Source organism: Diaporthe batatas (assembly GCF_019321695.1).
Source record: "Diaporthe batatas strain CRI 302-4 chromosome Unknown Contig00003, whole genome shotgun sequence".
Lineage (NCBI taxonomy): Eukaryota > Fungi > Ascomycota > Sordariomycetes > Diaporthales > Diaporthaceae > Diaporthe > Diaporthe batatas.
The window spans coordinates 3805200-3827856 of NW_025408550.1; the positions used below are offsets into that span (position 1 = coordinate 3805200).

General features: G+C 57.2%; 8 protein-coding genes across 8 annotated transcripts; 4 read left to right on the top strand and 4 right to left on the bottom strand.

The window, feature by feature from the left end:
- Positions 1–322: 322 nt before the first annotated feature.
- On the top strand, positions 323–3268 carry KVR01_003099 (uncharacterized protein; the record flags this gene model as incomplete). Its single annotated transcript, XM_044794995.1, has 3 exons — positions 323–337; positions 394–1569; positions 1622–3268. 3 exons carry the CDS (start codon positions 323–325, stop codon positions 3266–3268), a joined length of 2838 nt encoding a protein of 945 aa, XP_044648114.1.
- A 347-nt stretch (positions 3269–3615) lies between these two features.
- Positions 3616–4723, bottom strand: KVR01_003740 (uncharacterized protein; the record flags this gene model as incomplete). The annotated part of the gene is made up of 2 exons (XM_044786225.1): positions 3616–4286; positions 4360–4723. 2 exons carry the CDS (start codon positions 4721–4723, stop codon positions 3616–3618), a joined length of 1035 nt encoding a protein of 344 aa, XP_044648755.1.
- Positions 4724–8042: 3319 nt separating this feature from the next.
- On the bottom strand, positions 8043–9155 carry KVR01_002839 (uncharacterized protein). Its single transcript, XM_044790153.1, has 2 exons — positions 8619–9155; positions 8043–8548 (listed from the first exon to the last, which is right to left on the bottom strand). Exons 1-2 carry the CDS (start codon positions 8974–8976, stop codon positions 8172–8174), a joined length of 735 nt encoding a protein of 244 aa, XP_044647854.1. The 5' UTR covers positions 8977–9155; the 3' UTR covers positions 8043–8171.
- An 846-nt stretch (positions 9156–10001) lies between these two features.
- KVR01_002487 (uncharacterized protein) lies at positions 10002–14151 on the top strand (the record flags this gene model as incomplete). The annotated part of the gene is made up of 15 exons (XM_044787105.1): positions 10002–10122; positions 10153–10241; positions 10312–10482; positions 10542–10692; positions 10780–11165; positions 11231–11587; positions 11680–11890; positions 11935–12092; positions 12128–12308; positions 12616–12852; positions 12914–13150; positions 13213–13289; positions 13349–13512; positions 13578–13613; positions 13686–14151. The coding sequence occupies 15 exons, from the start codon at positions 10002–10004 to the stop codon at positions 14149–14151; spliced, it is 3042 nt and encodes a 1013-aa protein (XP_044647502.1).
- A 1257-nt stretch (positions 14152–15408) lies between these two features.
- Positions 15409–16076, top strand: KVR01_002784 (uncharacterized protein; the record flags this gene model as incomplete). Its single annotated transcript, XM_044794338.1, has 2 exons — positions 15409–15577; positions 15709–16076. 2 exons carry the CDS (start codon positions 15409–15411, stop codon positions 16074–16076), a joined length of 537 nt encoding a protein of 178 aa, XP_044647799.1.
- A 376-nt stretch (positions 16077–16452) lies between these two features.
- On the bottom strand, positions 16453–18025 carry KVR01_002606 (chitobiosyldiphosphodolichol beta-1,4 mannosyltransferase; the record flags this gene model as incomplete). The annotated part of the gene is made up of 3 exons (XM_044783104.1): positions 16453–17448; positions 17515–17708; positions 17803–18025. 3 exons carry the CDS (start codon positions 18023–18025, stop codon positions 16453–16455), a joined length of 1413 nt encoding a protein of 470 aa, XP_044647621.1.
- Positions 18026–18693: 668 nt separating this feature from the next.
- Positions 18694–22499, top strand: KVR01_002398 (uncharacterized protein). The gene is made up of 2 exons (XM_044784511.1): positions 18694–19801; positions 19861–22499. Exons 1-2 carry the CDS (start codon positions 19242–19244, stop codon positions 21017–21019), a joined length of 1719 nt encoding a protein of 572 aa, XP_044647413.1. The 5' UTR covers positions 18694–19241; the 3' UTR covers positions 21020–22499.
- Positions 21660–22370, bottom strand: KVR01_003910 (U4/U6-U5 snRNP complex subunit SNU23; the record flags this gene model as incomplete). The annotated part of the gene is made up of 1 exon (XM_044794914.1): positions 21660–22370. One exon carries the CDS (start codon positions 22368–22370, stop codon positions 21660–21662), a length of 711 nt encoding a protein of 236 aa, XP_044648925.1.
- Positions 22500–22657: the final 158 nt, after the last annotated feature.

The following is a 22657-nucleotide window of genomic DNA, read 5'->3' on the forward strand; positions in this document are numbered from 1 at the left end:
ATCAGAAGCATCAAAATTTGTCATCACCACTGTGAAAATGGTTTGTAGGTTATTTGTTGCGCAGCAACTATACCAGTGGATGTATTTGGGGTGTGGGTGGTTTTAGGAGGCCAGTGAGACACGAAATCTAGTGTCGTCGACTGGGGAGCGCAACCATTGAAAAACTTCACTCCTTCAACCCATCGTACACCAACTCAATGTACCATGCCCAAACACTACACCAACCGTACACTGCTCCCATTCGTTCATTCTGGAATTACCTGAGACGACGAAGCGAGCCTGGTTTCAACGACACATAATTGAGCTCAGCCAATCGCTCGAAATGAAAGACTCAAAAGTAGGTCCCGCTTTCATTGAATGCGACACGCCATCGGGTCTAACGCCGATCCGCAGATACTACCGCTTCGCGGCCTCAATCTTAATTCAAAACCGCTCAACCACAGGGCAATAGCATGGTCCTGCGATGCAGAACTGGCAGTCGCAGCTGATGACTCACTGGTTGTTTTCCTGCCAGAGTTCCCTATCCTGGACCCAAATGACGGGGACGAGGCCGAAGATGAGGACGAGTCCATGGGCGAAGATGACGCCCAAGACTTGCAGGTGCAGGACGGATATCTCTCATCACGTCTCCCAAAGCAGTATGGCGAAGGAGAAGACGACGACGAGGATCGGCTCGAGGACGACTCAGAGGACGACGACATCGAGGCTGCCGCCGCTGGCCAGATGAACGGCCCTGACAAGCCAGACATGGGCGCCGGGGACGACACGCACCAGGCAGCGACGCGCGCCAACATTGACCCGCTCGACACGTCCGACCCGCGGCGCCAGTTCTTCGACGGCATGCGGCACTTCCCCGTGTCGTGGCCATACCTGAGCGCCGACCTCAACGCGCACGTGTGGGAGGCCGCAGGCAAGCAGATGCCGCTCCTGCACACCAATGTGCGCGACCACCTCGATCGCGACGTCACGCACATCCTGGAGGCCATGCCCAAGGACGCCGAGCAGGAGGCCGAGTACATGGAGAGCGGCGCCGTCGTCCCCTTCCACGAGGTCAACCACCACCCGGGAGCCGGCGTCGGCCTGATCGGCTCCACCGGCACCAGCATGAACCACGTCGTCGCGATCGAGTGGTCACCCAGCGGGCTGGGCCGCAACCGGCGCCCCGTGCTGGCCGTGCTGACTGGGTGTGGCGGCCTGTCTGTCTACGGCGAAGGCTGTGCGCTGCCCTTTGGTAGCACGGTTCGGCCCTTGAGGAGCGTGGCTGCCAAGGGCAAGGGGGCAGCTAGGGACCTGGCCAGCTGGGTAGTGCTGTGGGCCGTGGGCGAGAATTTCGTCGTTCCTGGACAAGAGGATTACGGTTACGGCGAATTCATCAAGGCCTTCTCCTGGAGCCAGGAGGTTGGGCCAGGAAAAGCCTTGCTTGGCTATATGAATGACCTGAGAGAGATTGTGGTACTGTCTGTTGGGACTGAATACCGGACAACCAAGGAAGATGGTCTGGAGGAGGCGGTCTGGAATGTCCATGAGATCAGCAGGTTCGAAGTCGAGGTGCCCCATCGACAGCAGGATGTGAGTTGAGAACATACACGTGCCTAGGGGGTTGAACTAATGATGGGCGCAGGTCAACGATCCAGACTATGTCCCTGGAGCATCTAGCTACTGTATACGTTGGAGCCCATGGCTTCGAGCGAAAGACACATGGACGTGTGTGTTATCATACATGGAAAGGAACTACGTTGGGTTTCGGAGGATCACCCTCAACGCCCCAAGTTGGAAGCCCAGCGAGCAGCCGAAAATTACCGTCGATCCCAGCGATTTGGATGGCCGCTGCGTTCACCTGGGCCCGGATGCCTTCCTGGAATTTGAGAACATGGTGTGGGATGTTTCCAGCACGAAACTCTGCCGTGGCTATATCGCCACACCACTCATCGCCCAGCCCTTCGAGGTCGACATTACGCGCAGCAACCCGAACAGGCCAAAGTCCGAACACTCCACCGACCAATGCGATACCTCGCTTCCGAGCCACGAGCTGATTACAAATCCCATCACCGGCCTGGTTGTCCATCCTCCAGGTCTCCAGACCGTCAGCCCTTCGTTAGTGCCTTCCTACACCGCCGTTCGTCTCTCTGCGACAGCTACAAACCCCGCCTGGTGGGAGTCGAATTTGAACAAGCCTGGTGACCAAACCGGTGAGCCACAATGGGTGGCAGAGATCCAGCAGAAGATCTGCTCTAAACTTCCTCAGGGGTTAGCGGGCCGAGTGGGCATCTTCGGCGACGATGGGGAGGACGGGGAGGACGGAATCGAGCCCGACGACGGCGCGGAAGCCGCAAACGCAGGACCCGACGGCGATGATGACGTCGGGTCGGAGGAGTCCTCGGACGATGAAATGGACGAGGGCGACGGGTACGTGGGTCCGGACGTCCACCCGCACCGAATGCGCATCTGGGGCCTCACCATCTCGCCAGGTGGCGGTTCGACGGCGGTGCTCGCCACCACGCAGCTGACACAGAAGCCCGAGCGTGGCGGCTGGCACAGTCACCGCAGCCGCGTCATGTTCGCGTACACGGAGGGCGGCGCCCGGCGGATGGGACAGCAGCCGCCGCCGCCGCCGCCACAGCAGCAGCAGCAGCAGCAGAGGCCACTGCGGCCCGAGGACTTCCTGGACCCCAGCCTCGGCGGGACGCTGGGAACGGAAGACAGCCCCCAAAACGTGGACAACCTCACCACCGAGGCCAGGCTGTGGGAGTGGATGTACGGCGGCGGGCCTGGCGTGCCCGGGATCACGCACTATGCATACCCCCCGGAGGCGGGTGACGGCACGATCAGCCCCGGAAGGGCAGCACAAGAGGCCATGGACGCGCTCGCGCAGGCGCGGCGCGACCGGGTCAGGGACATCTTCCGGCCGTTCGTGGAGGGGCAGACGTGCGAGATCTGCGATGACGGCAGGACCAGGTTCGGGCCCATCCCCGGCGCCCGAGACCAGTCGCACGACGGGGCCATGGGCGGCGAGGGCGCGATCGGTCGCCAGCTCGACTGCATCTGCGAGAACGGGCACCGGGTCGCCGTGTGTGGCGCCTCCGGGCTCGCGATCGGGGAGCCGGGGATATCACGGTGCTGCGGGGTGTGTCGGTCACGGTGCATCAACATTGACGTCCTGGTCAATAAGGTGCTTCTCCCGGCGGGCAAGGCGGACGAGGCTGAGGTTGTGAGGAGGGATATCACGGGCGACGTCTGTGTCCGGTGTGGGGGGAAGTACCTTGACTAGTATATGGTAGGTGTGGAGGACTGTTTAACGCAGAGTGTATTCGCGTATATTCTAGATATTTGTCTAGGTATTTTATAAAGGGACAAGAAACTCAGGCATGTGCCTGCCGACTCTAAATGCTTGTAAAAACCAGTGGGTAACCACCAAACGCTTCAAAGAGACCCGAGACGGCCCATCGTCGTCGTCGTCGTCATCATCATCACCATGCATCCTTTCTAGGCCGGAACTATGACTGGACCAATGCGCGCCGTTGAGACGGCCCGTGACGATGTTAACTATTCAAAGACGCCTTGCTTTTGTCCACACACGCACACACGCACACACGCAAACACGTAAACAGCCGTGCCTCAGCCGAAGGCCTTGTTCATGGCCTGGTGCGCCAGCTCCACGCCGAGGAAGGTGGCGGCGTTGGCGGGGACGGCCCTCGCCAGGGCGGGGCCGAAGCCGGGGAAGAAGGACCGGATGCCGCCCTTTGCGTACAGCTCCCGGATGATGCCGCCGACGGTGACGTTGCCCTCGGAGGTCTGCAGGCGCGACTTGACGGTGTCGACGGGGAAGACGGGGATCCACATGGCGACGCCGGCGGCGGCACCGGCGCAGGTGATGGCGGTCAGGCTGAGCTGGCCGCTGGGCTTGCCGGTGGCCGGGTCGAGCGGCGTCAGCTTGCGCTTGATGTACTCGTAGGCGGCAAAGTAGGCGGCGCTGCCGGGCCCGTCGCGGGCGAGGGTGGCGGCGCTGCCGCGGAAGACGGAGCGCACGCCGCCCTCGCGGTAGAGCTGGCGCACGACGTCCAGGCCGCCGTTGTAGCGGGGCTTCTCGCCGGGGGCGAGGCGCTGGTCCTGGACCTGCAGGATGACCTTGACGCGCTCGAAGGGGGCGGTGATGGCGGTCATGGGGATGGCGGAGAAGAAGCCGGCGGCGGAGACCTGGGCGATGGAGAGGGAGCCGTCGGCGGAGGGGGCGGTGGTGCTGCGGACGATGGTCTTGCCCAGGTCGTAGCCCCAGAAGGACACGGCGACTGCGCACGGGGTGGCGGTCAGCAACGGCGGGAGAGGAGGAGGAGGACAAGGGGGAAAAAAAAGAAATCGTACACATCGGGGTGACGCCGACGAGCGGGGCGCTGACGCCGGCGTAGAGGCCACGCCTCAGGCCATCCCTCGCGACACTCTTGCGCACGACATCGAGGGCGCTCGAGTAGACGCCCTTGTCGGCGGTCTGCAGGCGGACCTTGACGAGGTCGAAGGGGTGGCCGACGACGACGGCGCAGAGGCCACCGAAGCCGCCAGCGGCGAGGGAGCGCAGCTGGGCGAGCCCTGCCGAGGCGGCGGCCTTTGCCTCGGCCTTTGCCTGGTCCTTTGACTCTGGGATGTGCGGGACCTTGTGTCCGATCTGGGCGGGGACGGCGTTCTGGATGGCCTGGTTGATGGAGGCGGCGGGGTTATCGTTGGAGGCCATGGCTGGCGAGGCAGTCGTCGAGATGGGTGTGGTGTATGGGGCCTTGTGTCTTCTCTGGTGCGGTTCTGCGGTTCTGCAGTTCTGCAGTTCGTTCCAGCCCCGTCGGTCCGTCCGTCCGTCCGCCCGTTGCCCGGAATGCGCCTAGTCCTCGAGCTTGTGGATGTGAAACCGCGCGTGCTGAGGTGGATGTCCTTTGTCCTATGTCCTATGTCCTCTGTGCTGATACACCTGGCTCTCGTCGTCGTCGTCGTCGTCGTCGTCGTCGTCTCCGTTTTTGTGTTGGCCGATCCGAGTCTGGGGGCCGGGTTGACAATTCCCGCGGTATTATAAAAGGGCGGACCTTGGGTTTGCGACGTCACGGCCGAGCCTCGGCTAACTTTGTGGTGGTGTGCAAGTCAATGGCGCTGCGGCTTAGCCTAATCTTGTGCCGACCGCAGCTTTACCCCCACGTCGCACCTGCGCCCTTGACCCTGTCACCTGGGGTCTTGTCTTTTTTCTTCTCTTCTCTTCTTTCTTTCTTTCTTCTTCTTTTCTTTGTCTGTCTGGGGTGATGACTCGGCCTGTTCCGGAACGGACAATGGTAGTCGGCTCGGTGGTGACTTGCTGTGCTGTGCTGAAGATCACGGTCAGATTTAAGCCTCGGCAACTCGGGCGCAGCTCTCCATAAATCTTTCAACAGTTACTCCGTCTCTACCAAGCAGCTGAAGATGGGGTCGGGAGGTGGGTCCAGATCCATCCTGACCGCCAGGCCCGATCCCCAGATTTTTATACCGTGTACCCAGTACCCAGTACTCTTATTATCCACTCCACTCATCCCGCGCCCTGGGTCGGATGACAGCTGGCGAATCCGTCCCAGCGCACCCTCCTCTTGATGGGGTGGTTGGGTGGGATATGACTTCATCCACACCTGCGGGCCAGAGGAAGGATGCGCAGCCCCGACTGCCCGACGCCCCCTTGTCCGGTGACATGGAGCTGTGATTTCTGATTTCTGATTGCTGATTGCTACTGGCAATGTCAGCCGCTGCGGACCGGCGGAGGCCAAGCAGCCCAGACGTCGGCTTACTTGGCGAGTACCAGCCAACTGCCCGGACATGGCAGATCCGCCATGACAGACAGAGTATAAGGCCCAGGCAGAACTGGGAGGGAGATGTGGCAACCCCAGAATCCAGAATCCCGAGGACACGGCTGGGTAGGAGGTGCCCAGCCTATATACCTACCTAGGTACTTAGTACCTACTTAAGCCGGCAGTAATGAGTAGGTGGCTTCCGAGGTCGTGAGTGAGGGGCAGTCCACACGCAGCGGCTGGGCCTGCATGACTCCATGCTACACAACAGTGCCCAGCCACAGGAGACTGCCCCGATTCGACGGCAACGATGCCACCTGCTGGGCATTTCACAATGTTGTCAATAGCCCACTCACATACATAACAATCAACAGACAGAGCCCCTGCGGCTTGCTCGTCTTTGGTTCGCTTCCCACGCAAGAGTGTTTCCCATCGAGAATGGGTGTTATAGGAGCACACTCTATGCAGAGAAGACTGATAGACATCCAAAGCATAAAGAATAGTTCTTTGTCCCTGGGATCCCACCTCTCAACCCCCTACCTCCGAATCTACCAAGTGCCTCATCCTATGGAATTGGAGGGAAATTCACAGATACATTTTCTCCCTAGTAGAGTTCCAACGTAGCATATCAGAATTTGTTTGTGGTGTGGCAGTTTAAACACCTAGGTAGGCTGCGGGATGCCCTTACATATACAGTCCCTGGGCAGCCAATACCAATTCTCAAGCGACGCAACATACCTAGGTAGCAAAATGCAAATCACGACAAGCCAGCAATCCCGGTACCATATAGTCATTGTGTCATTGCAATTCGAACTGATAGCAAAGCTCTTTTGCTGTCGGCATACAAGGACTCCTGCCCTCCCTCGCTGCACCGGATTAATTACCTTGGTACCTAGATAGCAAAGATGGTATTACAACACCCCCCCCACCCACCCTCCCCCAAAAGAACACAACACAATCAATGCATGGCCTCCGGCATCTGTGCAGTTACGCTTTTACATATCGGAGATGCGAGTAAGAGAATAAACTTTTGTATCCAACCACCTCCCCACCAGCTTATTTCCCCTTTCTATCTTTATCGCTCCGCCGTTTCTGTCGCCTATCGTGCTTCCTCGATTCCCGTGCGTACTGCCCAGGCACCTTATCTTGATCCAAATGACGCTCCAGCATGCTCAACTCCTTCTGCAGGCCCTCGGCCTGTACGTGGTCGGAGAGGCTGCCGGATGTTGAATTACGCTGCTGCATGCTGCCAGGCGTGAGTCTGACAAGCTCATCCAGTAGCGCAGAATATGACGTTGCCAGTGGTGCATGTCGGTTTGTGCGGTCGACATTAGTTGTCTCTCGTGCCGTGTAATCTGAACTCCAACCACCAACGCCCATCAGGGTCTGTTCGCTGTGACTCGCGTCGGCCATTGTTCCTCAGTTTCAGCAGCGCTGGGCTGCCGTTGAAGGGACGGAGATGAAAGCCTCGATAAATTTCCCCAGGCTCGTATAACAAACCCTGTGGGTATGACGTGGGTGCTGTTGTGCCTCGACACCATTCGCAATGATATCTTCTCGGGCCTCACTGCGCGTCTCAACGCCCAGGTGGATCAATATCGGCGCCAAATATTTGAAGTCTGTGGCAGGACCTATTACACCTTGAGCAAAGCAACTCTCAGTGCGTCGCAGAGGCCACATTACATGCTCTCCCACAGCATATATACATGACTGCATGCCATCATACAATCCTCAAGCTTCGAGGTCATCCGCGACAGCGATAGCCGCCCTCCAATGTGGCCACGCCCGGCGAATGATGGGCGCGCAGCATCTCTGGGCAGCCCTGTATGAGTGACTCAACACTGTGATTGAGCCTTGCATTCTTCTTCCGACTGCCCAGAAGGACATAGTTGGCCGTTCCTCATGGCACGTGGAACACGGGAACCTAGGTAGCCTTGCACGAGCAGGGGTCTACTTGACAATATGGCGGAGAAGAACATGGTCCCCTCCTGTTTTCATCACCCCAAGACCTCGTCGTGAAGGCGGTCTACCCATAATTTGCTGCTCACCCGCCGAGCGACAAGCCACGCCCTCACCATAGCGAGCTAAGTGAGCATGTCCCGACTTCCGATTGTGGACTAGAGGCGGCCTTTCCTGCGGGGCGTTCGGGGAGGATCTGCTGCATGCTGACCTGCAAGCCTGGTCTGCTTGGTCAACGACCTAGGTAGTCAGCCCATCCATAGAATCATACGTCGGAATCACGAAGGAATTGTTTGTGACTGCATGTTGGTGAAATTTGTAACTGGGACTTGGTTGTGTGGGTTCTCGAGATGGGGCCTCGACGTGTGAAGTTCGCAAGGACGCCCCCGCCCCCCTCCCCGGCTCCTCCGGTCCATCTCCGGGCAGTCAGGCGGGCCGGGCCGTTACACAGAGGTCCTCTCTTGACATCACGTCGATGTCCACCGTCTCTTCTTCATCATCCATCCCAGCAGTCACGGTCCCAACAAGCCTAAATCCCAGGTGTGCGTAGAGCAGATTCCCCATTGGACTCGCCATGACGGTCAGGGCCCAACCCCCTCGCCTGACGGCTTCCTCCTCGCCCCATTTGCACAATTTGGTGCCGGCCCCACGACGCCGGAAGCTAGGATGGGTGATGAGCCATTCCAGGCTGAGCTGCTCGTTGCCATATATGCTGAAATATTTCGTGAAAGCTGCAGACAGTGTCTCGGAATAGGCTCTCATGTGGCCCGGGTTCGCATCGCGTCGCTCACTGATGCCACGATCTGGTCAACATGCCTGTCAGCAAGTGGACCTGGATGTCAGACGTCCAGACGGGGAGGCGAGCAGTCTCACCTCCGCCGGCGCGCTGGGTGTTCACAGATATGTCCCAGACTGCGTATGCAATTGGTCTGTCCAAGTCTGCCCGGCTCTGGTCTGCGCCCGAGCCTGACGCGTCAGCAGCCACAGGGCAGGTTGCGACTAGTACGGCGAACTTGTTGGGTTGTTCGATATATTCCTCGTATTCCTTCCTCGTCCATTCCCAGAAATCAGCAGAGTACTTGCCGCGGTGTGGATATTTGTAATCACAACCCGGATCGTCTGGGAAGCCGGCCCTGACAATATCCGTGATGGCGTCTAAGTCGTGCTTCTCGGCTGCTCGAATCGTGATGGCCCTTGAGGACGCGTCTAGCTTGCTCGGTTCTCCACCCATTCATTAGTGCGGGCTTTTTGGCAGGTCGCCCTACTCTTGTGTGTGGCGTGAGGTGATGGGATTGCCGTTACACAGCAGTAGGGCAAGACAGGAGCAGCGTCGCGCCAATGGGATTGGGCCAGACTGTCCAGAATATCGGTTCGGGAGAAGCAAATGATGGAAAGAGCGCTGCCATGGACATTTTATTCTGCCTTGCGGCCTGATCGAAACCAAGGGGCAGGGCCCACAGCACTTTTTATAATACCTAACCAAGCCTCCGAATGTCTTGTCGTATGCCGAACACGGTCTCGCCCGACTTCCCAAGGTTCCGCAAAGAGTAACAACCTTGGAACAACCCGACTTCCCTTTTGGGTAGTCGGGAAGCGAGGGAGCCCAACCATCGCAGTGTCAACGTTGAAGCTGCCTTTTGGTCAACGTGGGAAGCTGAGCGCCATTGCAGCCGCAGAAGCCCTTGGCTCCCGGTCATTCCGGGATGACTTCTGAAAACCTATCCAATTAAGTCTAGGTAGTCAGCCTCACAAGGTGTACTCACAGGTGAGGCCGCTCCCGGACTGCATCTTCATACGTTGGTTGGTTTTCATCCGCCGTGGACACGCCTGACCGCCTCACACAAGTGGCGCTTGTCACGAATAATCCACAATGTTCTGCGCTGCGCTATGTTACAGCCCAGTGTCTAGATCCTTCCTCATTTGGATTCGTTACACAAAGCTACCCTATTGTACTTGGAACGTGATCACCGCCTATCCGGGTACTTAGGTAGCTTTGACCAGTACGCCTTGGGCGCCTTGGGCAGCGTTTTCTAAACCTAGCTGATGACCTGATATCCTCCAGACCGGTTGGCGGATCGTACACCCGCAGAATACTTATTGCGTCCATCTTATAGACTTGACGATATAGACCTTCCAATCCCAGCCACGTCCCATCCTACACGCTGGCCATATCAGCGAGGAGCATTGGCCCCTTTCTCTCCGCCACATTCAGCCGTTTCGTCACTTTATCGTCTGTAGCCCCCACTTCGAGTAACAATGGCGTTCCATGCTCGTTCGACGTTCGGCGCTTCGCTGAATGATTCCTCTTGGGAGACAACGGATCCTAAAATCTCGGCCGAGGCGGACAAATCACTTCAGGTTGTGCAGTATCACCATGGTACGTCCCACAGAATTTTGGGCACAGCAGGCAGGCCCAAGGGTGGTCCTATGACCAAGCGTCGCAAGGGTAAGGCTCGAGGGCCGACCTCAAGGTTTGACGTGTTGAAGACTGATAGGGTAAGTGGAGGCCCTCACAGAAGTCTTCTTACACCACCAGTACCCCACGCTGAATCCCTACTTCCACTAGTCACCCAAAACCATTATCAAGAAAGACGCGCGTGGAAAGATTGCCGGTACTTTGAACACTTTTGGTCTCCATCAGACCGCCCGCGTGGCACGCACGAGCGAAGAAGAGCGTGCAACGAACAATACGAGGAAGCTGGGGGCCTGCGAAAAGTGCAAAACCCTACGAAAAGGGGTCAGCACAGTCCACACCGTTCTAAACTGGCATTTCGGCTTACCTGTGGCATGGTGCAGTGTGTCAGGCCAGACGACCCGGTCGGCCTATATGAGCCTTGTGCCCGTTGCAAAACCTTGGTGCTCAATTCCTACTTGAAGCATGTGACAAAAGTTCAATATAATCCGTGCTTACGAGTGTCTCTTCTCGAACTTCGTTTGCATCGGAACGGTAAGTCAGGATTTGCCACTCGTCACTGCGGGCATGCACATGTTGAGGGAGAGGATTATTCTCCAGGGGCTGACAAAATCTTGGTAGGTCCGACGACACGCGACGATCTCTCGATTTGGTTTAGCGAAAAGCACAGAATTCTGCGTGAAGAACAGATGGATAAATCCGAGCATTTTCTGTTCCTCACGCAATTCTTTGGGGAGGGTTACGACGACGCACTCCGCCTCAAAGTCTCCCGCTTTCGACCAGAGCCTAAGGATAGGCTGGCCTATTTTTGGACGGATTCGTCTGGCCAATTTAGATTCATGGAGATGCCTCCAATCTTCATCAGCGACCTGGAAGATGCACGCCAGGAGCTGCTTCGATATTTTAAGGTCGTTCGTCCAGTTTATATCGAGACACTCTTGGCCGACTCAAACCCTATTGTGCACGAGACATTCCAGACTGCTCTATTATTCGTTCCTTTCGGTCAGGTCGGTACTATACTCCCAGGTGCTCTTCCGTGTCCCATGGTTTTTCTAACGGGTTTCTTCCACAGAGCGGACTAGTTTCAGACGCCTTGGACTTTTGGGTCGCGTCCCGCTTGATTGAGGAGCAGTTCCGCGTAATTAGTGGCGGCGTCATGCTGGGGATGGAGCATGTGAACGAGGTTGGCCATCCATACAATGGCTTCACGCCCGTGACACCGATGATGGACTCTCAGCTGGATGACCTTGTTATCCGCCATCTTATCCGTCCTATCTGTACCCGGTTCCTCGCACGACTGAAAGAAAAGATTGAGCAGTGCAAACGAGAGAATTGGCTGGAAATATATCTAGCATTGTTCATCATGTTGTATAACATGGCGCTTATTCAGAAAGACATGGCTATCCAAGCTGGGCGGAAAGGCCTGAAGGTTAGTAGCTAGGTGTTTTTATTCGCACCACCCACCCAGGTGGTCTCTATTCAGTACCGACATTGCCTCTCTGGAGCTAATTCGATAACCAGCCAGGTAATCGCGGAGGAACACTGACACAGTCTTACATACATGCATGCAAAACCATTCTGGCCTACTTTCACTTTGCCTGTGCCGGATCGGTCCCCTTCTCGATAGCCTTCGGGGAGTCGGAGGACGGAAATGTCGGGAGAAGCTACCACGGAATGACACAAGATCAACTCAACTACATGAGAAACATCCAGCAAAAGATGCGTCAGCAAAGTTAGTCATTGATTAGGCCCACCTCTAAATTCCCATCCTGCAAGAACGAAGTGGACTAACCATGGAACGCATTCAGAAACGACGTTCGCTAACTGGAGCGAAGCTTCAATGTACGAAAATGAGCTTTATTGGTGTAACCAACTCTTTGCACCAGACTGGCAAGGCGACATCCCCTATACAGCCGGGGAGATTGACGATTTCCGTGAGGAGGATTTTCTCTCGTCCTCTACCACGTAGCCTCGTGTGTTTCATGCAACTTGCTTACTACGCCGGGATGCGATCAAGCCACTTATTTTGACCGGTGAACCATCCAATATGGGATGCTTCAAGAACTGTGGGACAGAATGGAGATCCCTCCGTAGGATGGAGGGTGGGTTAAAGGCCTGTGAGGTCGGCTTTACTCACCTTCTTTACACCGGTAAGCCAAGGCTTGGAAGGCAGTCTTGTCGTTGGACCGTGATTTATGCATCGGAGATGTTAAAACAAGCTGCATAATCAATTGGACAAATTGTTGGACAGTCAAACAGCTGACCGCGTTGAGAAGAGAGGGGTTGGGCGTGGGGGGCAGAGCCTCATTGTCCATTGCGGAGGTCAGCTACTGACTAACATGATTTCAGTCAGGCTGAGTTGGGACATAAAAGCAGACAACATGAACATGTTTCCCTTCCAGTGACCCTGCCTAGGTAGCCATTCCATCCATCAAGCATTAAATATGGCCTCCGTAGTGTCAATGCAGGCACACGGCCTGGACTACGACTCTGCGAATTTGTTCAAAGGCACTCCATCTTGTCAGCAGACAATTGACGGCCAAGCTGAGGAGCTTCTCCCAGGATGGCCGTCCCGATACACAAGCGAGCGAGTCTGGAGTGGCTCAGACATGGCCCAGAAACAAGACAGATGGATATATGTTCTTTCCGAGCAAGACCATGACTCTATTATCAAAGCCTTGCGACTTTTCCAGGGTGAGGCGAGTCATCTGCTAACAATTGATCGATGCTCCAGAAGACAACTAACGGAGAACAGGCCTCGGACTCGGGCCCGAGGCGCTGAGTCCTCAATCTTTCCCTTTGCCACAAGAGCTCAGGGCTAGGCTGAGGGGCATATCGCGCGACTGTCACGAGGGCCGGGGTTTCGCAGTGCTGAGAGGGCTGCGTACGAAAGAATTCACGGACAAAGAGAATGTGCTGGTGTTCGGGGGCGTCTCTTCACACGTTGCTCCAACGCGAGGCTTCCAGGATATCAAACGCGAGTTGGTGACTTGTAAGAATAAGTAAACGGAGGAGTTACTGAGGCTTGTGATAGCTTCGCTGACTTCTTTGCAGGTCATGTAATCAGCGAGGACACTCGGCCCGGGGCCGAGGACCAGCAACTTCGACCGGCATTCACCAACGGGCGCCTGGTAAGACTTCCCATGGTTCGGAAAAAGAGCACCAAGCCAGCACTGACTTCGGCCCGTAGGCATTTCACACTGATCTTGGGGATATTCTTACCTTGTTCAACCTAGATGTCTCAAGGAACGGTGGGAAGACCTTGATAGCCAGCTCGTCTCAGGTCTATAACATCATCGCAGCCTCGCGACCTGATCTCCTCAAAGAGCTCGGAGAGAAATGGGTCTATTCAAAGTGAGCCCGGCGTTCTGTGTTCTATCTGCTATTTCCAACCAACATGAAATCTGACTCTGCCACAGCTCCATGGACTACCACACAGACGGCACCCCACTTGTGTAAAACATCACCTTTTACAATGTTTGGAACAAATACTTTAGCATCGGTAGCGGGACTAACATGACCACTAGTCTGAACGCCGCCGGTGACCGCCTCATCTTCCAATACTCGCGCCTGCCGATCACCGGCTTCCGTAACACAGGTGCCAACCCAAGCCTGCCTACCGTGTCGTCTCGGCGCCTAGAGGCCATGGCGCTGGTCGAAGAGATCGCCCTGGAGAACGCACTCCCGCTGCCCTGTGAGCACGGCGACATAGCGTTCATCAACAATCTGTGCCTGATGCATGCGCGGACACCGTTTGACCTGGATGCCGACGGCGCACCGCTGCCGTCTGCGCGGCATGTCGTCAAGCTCATGCTGCGCGACCCGGAGATGGCGTGGGAGGTACCGCGGGAATTGGACTGGCAGGTGGAGAGGGTGTATGGGCCGAATCGCGAGGACGGGAGCAGGAAGGAGAAGTGGCATTTGAGCATACATGATGAGAAGACTCCCGAGGGGAGGATGTGGGCTGGGTCAGGGGCTATGAGCAATGGGTAGAGCCTGATCTGCAATCTTTGCGTTGGGAAAGCCTATTCTAAAGTCACAACAGAGCAACACGCCTTTGGCCCCAGATTGGAAACTTCTGTTTGTTTATTCCGGTAGTCGTAATTTTAAATCGGGCTTGCAAATAACTCCCTTGATTTGAGCCAAGCCTGCCGCTTGATATATTACGATAGCCTGTGTTGCGGCTCTATAGTGTCTAGTACAGATTCACTGCGTAATTGTCTATATTTGCGTGGCAGCTATCAATGATTTATAGGATAATTTCCTACCTAGGTAATGGACAGCCTCCTATATATGAGATACTGTAGGACAAGCTCATATGGTACGTAGTTAGAATGTGAGCGAGTTTAGATGTTTTCAATGACATTCACTACTTATACTATGAGGATTTAGCACATATAGGAAGCCGGCATGGAATGTTCCCAAAGGGGAACCTCAGACTTGGCTCCGCTCCGCTCCGGGTCCGTGTTTGGGTGGGGCCGGAGCCTTTAGGGTCTGACTGTGCCTCGGTGCAAGGCAAGATGTCATGGGCACCTCCGGATAACAGGCGACAAGGTTGGTTTGTTTCTGTTGCATGAAGTTTGTACCACCGCGGTGAGACAGATGCAGTCCGGGACAAATTGAGCAGGCTGCATACATATACCTAGGTAGAGTATAACACCAAATCAGTGATCCCAGAAACCGGTGAGCCGAGTTGTCCAGAGCGCTCGCTACCAAGAGCAGGGCTTTGCTCCAAGGTCATACGGTCATACATGTAGGTACCTAGGTACCTAGGTACTCAAGCACTTACCTAGACTAGCAGTTCGCCGTAGCTGGGCTTCGACTCGGCCTCCGGGTTGCGGGCTTCCGGATAGCTCGAGTTGCCCCTCCCCCTCTTGGGCCATTTTACCAACCCTCAACTTCCCCTCTCAAGACGGCCTCGTCAACCATTCATTCAGTGCTGCCGAGCACCTCGGATATAACTAATTGCTTCTTTGGAATAACCACAGTGGGCTAAGCTCCAGTCACTCGACCCTTGGCTCAGTGACTCCTGTCGTTAATCATCGAGGTCTCGGACCCTTGAGGCTGGCTCCCTGCATGGTCATGCAAGATCCACAAGCCGCCACTTGCACCCGCCGGAATCGCCTCCCTCCAAGACCACACCGTCACCGCACCAGCCTGCCTGCCAGCCTGCTCTAGCAGAAAATATTAACCTTTCACCTCCCGAGACGAGACACCCGCCTCCAGAACACGCCAGAACACGCACGCGACATGTCCACATCCTCGAGCCCCGGTTCCGCCGGCCTGCTGCGGCGGCAACTTAAACAGATGCAGACCGACAAGGACATCCCAGGGATCTCGTGTGGTCTGGTCAACGACAACAACATTTATGAATGGGAGGTCATGCTCATGATAAACGACGAGACAAAATACTACGGAGGTACCGAGTCCCGTCGCCAGCCCAGCCCCAGCCCCAGCCCCTTGGCCGATCTCCTCCTCCCCTGCCGCCCTTCATCATTCCACAAGACAAGACTCACGGAACCCGATCCGCTGACATGCCGCTTCTCCCAGGAGCAAATTTCCGCGCACGACTAAAGTTCCCGCCCGAGTACCCGCTGATGCCCCCCGCCCTCACCTTCCAGGATCCGATCCCATTCCACCCTAACGTCTACCCGGATACCGGCCTGCTGTGCATCAGCATCCTGCACCCTCCCGAGGAGGACAAGTACGGCTACGAGGCTGCCTCGGAGCGCTGGAGCCCGGTACAGACCCCCGAGACCATCCTGCTCAGCGTCATCAGCCTGTTCGCCAGCCCCAACGACGAGTCGCCCGCTAACCCCGAGGCGGCCAAACTGCTGCGCGAGGAGAGGGCCGGCGCCAACAAGGATTTCCGGAAGAGGGTGCGGAAGTGCGTCCGGGAGAGCCTCGGCGAGGACTGAGCAGTGCTGAGTTCAATGAGTACGTACGTCAGTGTGACACTATATACCCTACAGCAGTCATTGTGAGCTGTACATTGCATACCAGACAGGTGGCGGCAGTGTTATCCCTAAGGGTCCTGGTCCTAGGGGCAAACAAGTTGGCAAACATGGGTGCCAAAGCAGCGGGCGGCCAGATCTCAACGAGCCAGAAACCGGATGCGGGGGCAAATATTTTGTAGACTATTTTGTTCTTTTGGTGGTTTGCCCATGCCCCTCCGTATTAAATTGAATTTGAAGCGAACATAACGAACCATATCACTAGGACTGGTAACATCATGCATTCCACGTGTGCCTGTTGTGACACGAGACCCTATCACGCGCCGCTGTGGCCCGCATATCATTCCGAGCGGGTGCCCTCATTCCGAGAGAACCCCAGGAGAGGCTTCACGACTTGATCCCATTCCTCGTCCCACCGGCGGCGACCCTCTCTGACGGCACCCTCCCTGAGCCTCGCCAGCTCGCCCTGCCCCTCGGCGCCCAACAGCCGCGACATGGCATCGCCGAGCTCGGCCGACGTCTCGAAGCCACACCCGTTCTCGCCCTCCCTGACCAGCTCGCTAAAGCTCTCGTAGCCCGAGTACGCCAGCACCGGCAGGCCCGCGCCGAACATGTCCACCACCTTCATGGGCAGGTCGACGCCGGAGCTGCTCATGTGCAGGCAGATGCCCAGGTCCGCGGCGGCCAGGAGGTGCGCGTAGTTCTCGAACGTGAGGAACGCCGTGCGCACCGTGATGCCAGGCAGCTTTCCCTCGGAGGCGAGCCTGGCGATCTTGGCCTCGTACGCTGCCTTCTGCGGCCCGCGCCCCGTGATTATGACGAGCAAGGGTGGCTGCGAGCTTCCGGTGGCGGAGGCGGGGGCGGAGGCGGAAGCGGCGCCGTACCGCACCAGCGCCTCGAGAAGCAGGCCGAAGTCCTCGTCGGGCGTCCAGGACGTGCTGCTCACGACGAGTCTGTGCTGGCCCCCCACGACGGCGCTGGCGAAGTCGCGTGCCTCGTCGACGGCTGAGAGGTACGACTCCCGCTGGCTCGAGGAGGCGACGGGCTGGAAGATAGCGGCGGGGCGGTCGTGCATCGTCACGATGGGGGAGCGGATGCCCCACGGCGCCTTCTGAAGCTGTCGCTTCATGGCGTGGGTGACGGTCAGGTTGGCCGAGGGCGCAAGGCGGCCGAAGAAGCACTCGTAGAGCTTTGATATGCGGACGAAGGGGTGGGAGGACCCACGGGTGCCCTCAAGGATTGTCCAGCCATAGTTGTGCCAGTCTATGACGAGGCGTGTGTTGCGGGCGGCGCATGTCAGCCAGGCCACAGCCAGGGTTGGTATTGAGGGCGGGTTCTAGAGACCATGTGAGTACTTGTGGCCGGGTTGTTCCACTGCCGGGCCGGGGTGCAGCTGGCATACCTGAACAAGCAGCCATTGTGCCGGCTGCGTCTTGTACAATAGAACGTGAAATAGATTGGAAACCTGCCACAGCACCTTGAGCGGCCCGGTGACGAGGAATGGTGCAGACTTGGACCTCAGAACGGCTGGCGGGGCGCCCAATGCGCAGACGGTCACATTCGGGAGCTTGGTAAGGGCGGGCAAGAGTGCCGACTCTGCGGGGTGGTTGGGCGTGTAAGCATGAGGCTATTCGCAGTGTGTGTGTGTGAGAGAGAGAGAGAGAGAGGGAGAGGGCTGCGTCAAACCCACCATGGTAGCCTATCAGCTCGACTGTCCCTCCATGCTTGGCGATGCTGTGTGCGTGGTATTGCATGCGAGGGCTGCGGCCGATATCTCCCAGCACCAGGACCTGGGCCGTTACGTGTCGCTGTGCGGCTGGGCGATGCCTTGTTGGAGAGAGCAGGAACACGGCGATGAGCAGGGTGAGAAGTACGGCCCCGAGCAGAGACAGCAGGATCACCTGTATCTCCATCCTGACCTACGGGGCGAAACTGGGAATTGGCCGTTCCTGCTGTAATGAGTGCTCCATTGAATGATGGTTGACGCAACAGATCACCGTGCACAAGGGTCTGGTTGGATGAGACGTGTTCGGAGTAAAGATGGGTTGCGAGTCTGAGCTAGACAACCGTCCAAACTTTTCTAGCACACGGACGGACGAACCCGTCTACCTAGGTTATAAGATCATCTATACAACATATATTATTGATCTCTGATCTTAGGGCCCCTGTTCTGGCTGGACCCCGAGCTGTAGATAATTTGGGGCTGAACCAACTTCCAAGCAGCTCAACTGCCTGGGAATATTGATGCATCCCGTCCGCTCCTTTGCCTCTTATTGCAAGACAGCAAGGTTGACACTGCCATTGCCGGCCCGGGGCACCTACCCAGGTACGGAGTACCTACTATAGGTAGCAGGTCCCAAGCTGCCGGGGCCAGATCAATCCAGTTAGCTTGTTGTTGCCGTGCGCAGCTTGTTTCTAACACTGATAATCCCTCCCCCTTTTGAGATTAGCTCGGGCTTCTTCCTGCATGCAGTCGCGGCAGAGCAACGAGATCGGCCTGGTGCCAGAAGATACCCAGAAGAGGACAAAGGCTGCTTGGCCACAGGCTGGCGCGCTAAGCTCAGGGGAACCTTGGGCTCTGGCGCTGGGCAGTCATGACGGTGCTGTGCCACCCTGCCACCGCCCTACCACACCCACCCCCACGATTTGCCCTCTCCTTTCCAGGAAGGTCGTCCCCAGATTTCCGCCCTCTCCCCTCTCCTAAATAATAATAGATGCGACCTCCTCTCTCCCTCCCGACTCGAGCCTCCAGCCGACTCAATTGAACAGGACGCGCCTCTTCGCACCAACACCTTGCCCCACCGTTCCCGAAATACCTCAGGCGGTACAACAGCACTGGGAAGACGGCCGGTTCCGCTTCGGCTCCTTCGACACGGGCCAGACACGACGCGAGGTCTAACACCAGGGGTCACTAAAAAAGACAAGCGGGCCGACGACATCGTGGGCCTTCCCATCGTGTGGGGTCCCCGTTATCCTGCGAGCTGGGAGCGGCAGACACGGGAGATATCACCATCTGCCTCCCCTCATGCTGTAGCCGCCCCGATCCTCAGCACTTTGTCGTGCGGCTCAGGGGCAGCACGGCTTAGACAACGCCAAGCCCTGGTCTATTCTTGCCTCGGGTTCGAGATCATGGCCTCCACCTATGTGCTACCGGGGACTACCATGCCCACCTCCCACCGACACCATGGACATAAACATGCCCATTCTCGCTCGCGCTCGCCCTCGTTTGGCTCCCTGAACAGGTCCTTCAAGATGGACTCGAGCTTTGGTATCCCCTCACCAAGCCTCGACGGCGAGCACGACCACGACCACGGCCACGGCCACGGCCACACCCATAACCACTCGCACTCGCACTCGCATTCGCATACTCATTCCGAACCACGCACGCAGCACGTCCATCATGCGAACTCGATGCAGCCACGGCAAAATGTGCCCCCGCCGCTGCTTCCCAGCAACGGGTGGAAGACAACGACGACGGCTGGGAAACAACTCATAACTCCTGTCACCTCGTCGTTTGCCGAGCATGAGCAGTACGAGGCACCAGAAGCACAGGGTACCGAGCCCATTCACGACCACTCTGTCGAGCGCTCGAAATTCACAAATATGCTACTACCATATACTTCAAAGTGGCCTATATTGCATGCAATCATGACCGAGAAAGACTCGAGGAGGATCTTTTATTTCATGAGGTACCTCGATCTTCGTACTATGTGGGGGGGTTGCATTGTGCTAATACTCTGTCTTACAGCTTGAACTTCTTTTTCATGACAATCCAGGCCTTCTACGGCTACATCACGGATTCTCTTGGCTTGCTGAGCGACAGCATCCACATGTTTTTCGACTGTGTTGCGCTCGCGGTTGGCCTGTTTGCTTCTGTGGCGAGCAAATGGCCCCCCAGTGCGCGCTTCCCCTATGGCTTCGGGAAGATCGAGACGCTCAGCGGCTTTGCAAATGGCGTGTTCTTGGTGCTCATCAGCGTTGAAATCATGATAGAGGCCGTGGAGCGGATCGTCGAGGGCAGGGAGACCAAGAGGCTCGCTGAGCTGTTCATTGTGAGCAGCCTCGGTCTGGCGGTCAACCTCGTTGGCATGGCCGCGTTTGGTCATCATCACCACGGCCATGGACACGATCACGGATGCGGCGGGCATGCTCATGGCCACGCAGAATCGGACGCTCACTCACATTCGCATCATCACACAGATTCTCATTCACATTCGCATGCTCATTCGCACTCTCACACACTATCGGAGAAGAGCAACCATTCAAATGATCACGACCATGATCACAGTGACCATAAGCACTCAGTTTCCCACGGACACGACCACCATCATTCTCATTCTCATACGCATTCGCATTCGCATGATAACGAAAACATGCTCGGCATATATTTGCATGTTTTGGCGGACACTCTCGGCAGTGCAGCAGTAATCGCGTCGACAGTTATGACCCATTTTGTCCCCTGGTCCGGTTGGGACCCACTGGCATCCTTCTTGATCGCAGCACTCATCATGGGATCTGCCATACCGTTGGTCAAGTCGTCCGCACGACGGCTCCTCTTGACAATCCCAGACGACATCGAGTACACTCTCCGCGAGACCATGTCCGGAATTCCAGAAATCCCCGGCGTTGCAAGCTACTCGGTTCCCAAGTTCTGGATCGACGACCGGTTCTCTGGCGAGGACGCCCAGGCTGGAAAGATGATGGGCGTCATGCACGTTGTCGCAGTCCGCGGCGCTGACATGGGGACCGTGCGAGACCGCGTACAGAAGTACCTCGCGTCGAGGAACATCGATGTCACATTGCAGGTCGAGCGGGAAGGAGACGGAAGCTGTTGGTGCGGTGTCGGGAAGATGCCGCTGACGCCCCTGTCCCCCCTGGGAGCTTCGCAGAGCCTGAAGGCGCGCTAGGCGGTTCATTCTTTCGAGACGCATGGCCATTCTTGAACGAAATGGGCCATGTCTATATTTGGTTTCATGTCGGGTCGTGATACCTGTGCAGCAAATATTCATTTCTATGGAGACACATGGTGTGGCTTTTTGTATATTACTTTATACGATTCCCATGAGAGGGTCTTGCAATAGATGAAGATACCCTTTGATTCATTGCTCGTGTGCTGTGACTCGGTCTTGCCTTGCCTCCCCAACTATCTCGACGTAGAAGCACTTCAGTGTGGCTATGGTGTAGATGGTATCGTCGCCACTGCGGCTTCTGGAGCGTAGGGACACCCAAGAACCAGTCTTGGCTCTCTATGCCTTGTTGCTCTTCCAACAGCCCTTTTCGTTCTCCGAACATGGGCGGCCGCTCGACCAAATGCTGTTCTGGTTCTCCGCGTGGTACCTGACCAGGTGAGTTGGTGGTCCACGCCGAGACCACGTCCTCGCGAGCTGCTTGGCCATAGCCGTTTCTGCCTTGTACCCCTTCGGCGCGAGCAGTCTCCTGTCACGGGCTGCCACCGGTACATATACGGGTGCGGCGCGAGCCTCGTACAGGGTCATATCGAACGCCTCGAATTGGGGCATGAACGAAGTAATGGAACCGCGGGCGTTCTCACTTCTTGGACGTGCCAAAGCCTGCAATACCCATCGCGGCCATCATGTCCTCCTCGTCATGCTCGCCCTCGATCCTCACGTCCTCGCCGTACTCCATCTTGACGCTCTTCTCCTTCTCCTTCTCGGCCCGCCTCCTCTCTTCGGCCTCTTTCCTCTTCTTTCTCCGCTCCTCCCTCTCGCGGGCCTCATCCTCCTCGTGGATCTTGATCCTCTCCTGCAGGCTCGTCTCGCGCTCCCTCTCGAGCTCGAGCCTCCTCTCCCAGACCTCGTCGATGCGCCGGTGGACGTCCTCGGCGGACGCGGCCCTGACCTCGCCCGTCTGGCCCACGGCTCGGATATGCTGCATCGAGTTGATGTGCTCGACCCACTGCTTGTTATCCTTGAACGTCAGGTCGCACGCCTCGCAGTAGAAGCCGGCGCCGCGCCCGCGCTTGCCCACGCCCGCGCCCGCGGCCACCAGCTGCGTCTTGCCCACGTGGCTGCTCAGGTCCAGCACGGCATTCCGCGCCTGCGTCAGCGTCTCCTCGCCAGTCATCGGCTTGTAGTACTTCTTGCCCGCCAGCTTCGCCTCGTACCGCGCCTTGGACTCCTCGCGCTCCGCTGCCTCCCGCGCCTTGGCCTTGGCGGCGTACTCGTCCAGATCGTACTTCTTGCGGAAGGACGTGTCGTCCGCCGCCTGGCCATAGGCGCCGCCGCCTGATTTCGACATTGTGATGGAGAGGCGGGCTAGAGTTCGAGGTCGGGTCAAGTCAGAGCGACGCGGTGGGCGGTGGGAGGTGGTCGTTGGGTTTTCAGGGGAAATGCAATTGCCATACGGCGGTTGGTTACGTCTGCAGAGGTGATGCGGATGGGTGGGCAGGCATCAGATAAGATATGGGAGGCTCGTCAGCCGACGTTAGTGCGTACTCCCGTGTACTTGGGCCAGTGGCTTGTAGCGCTATAGTGAGAGGTATAGTGGGCTGTTGCAATAACAGGGACAGGCAGATCTGGGGAAAT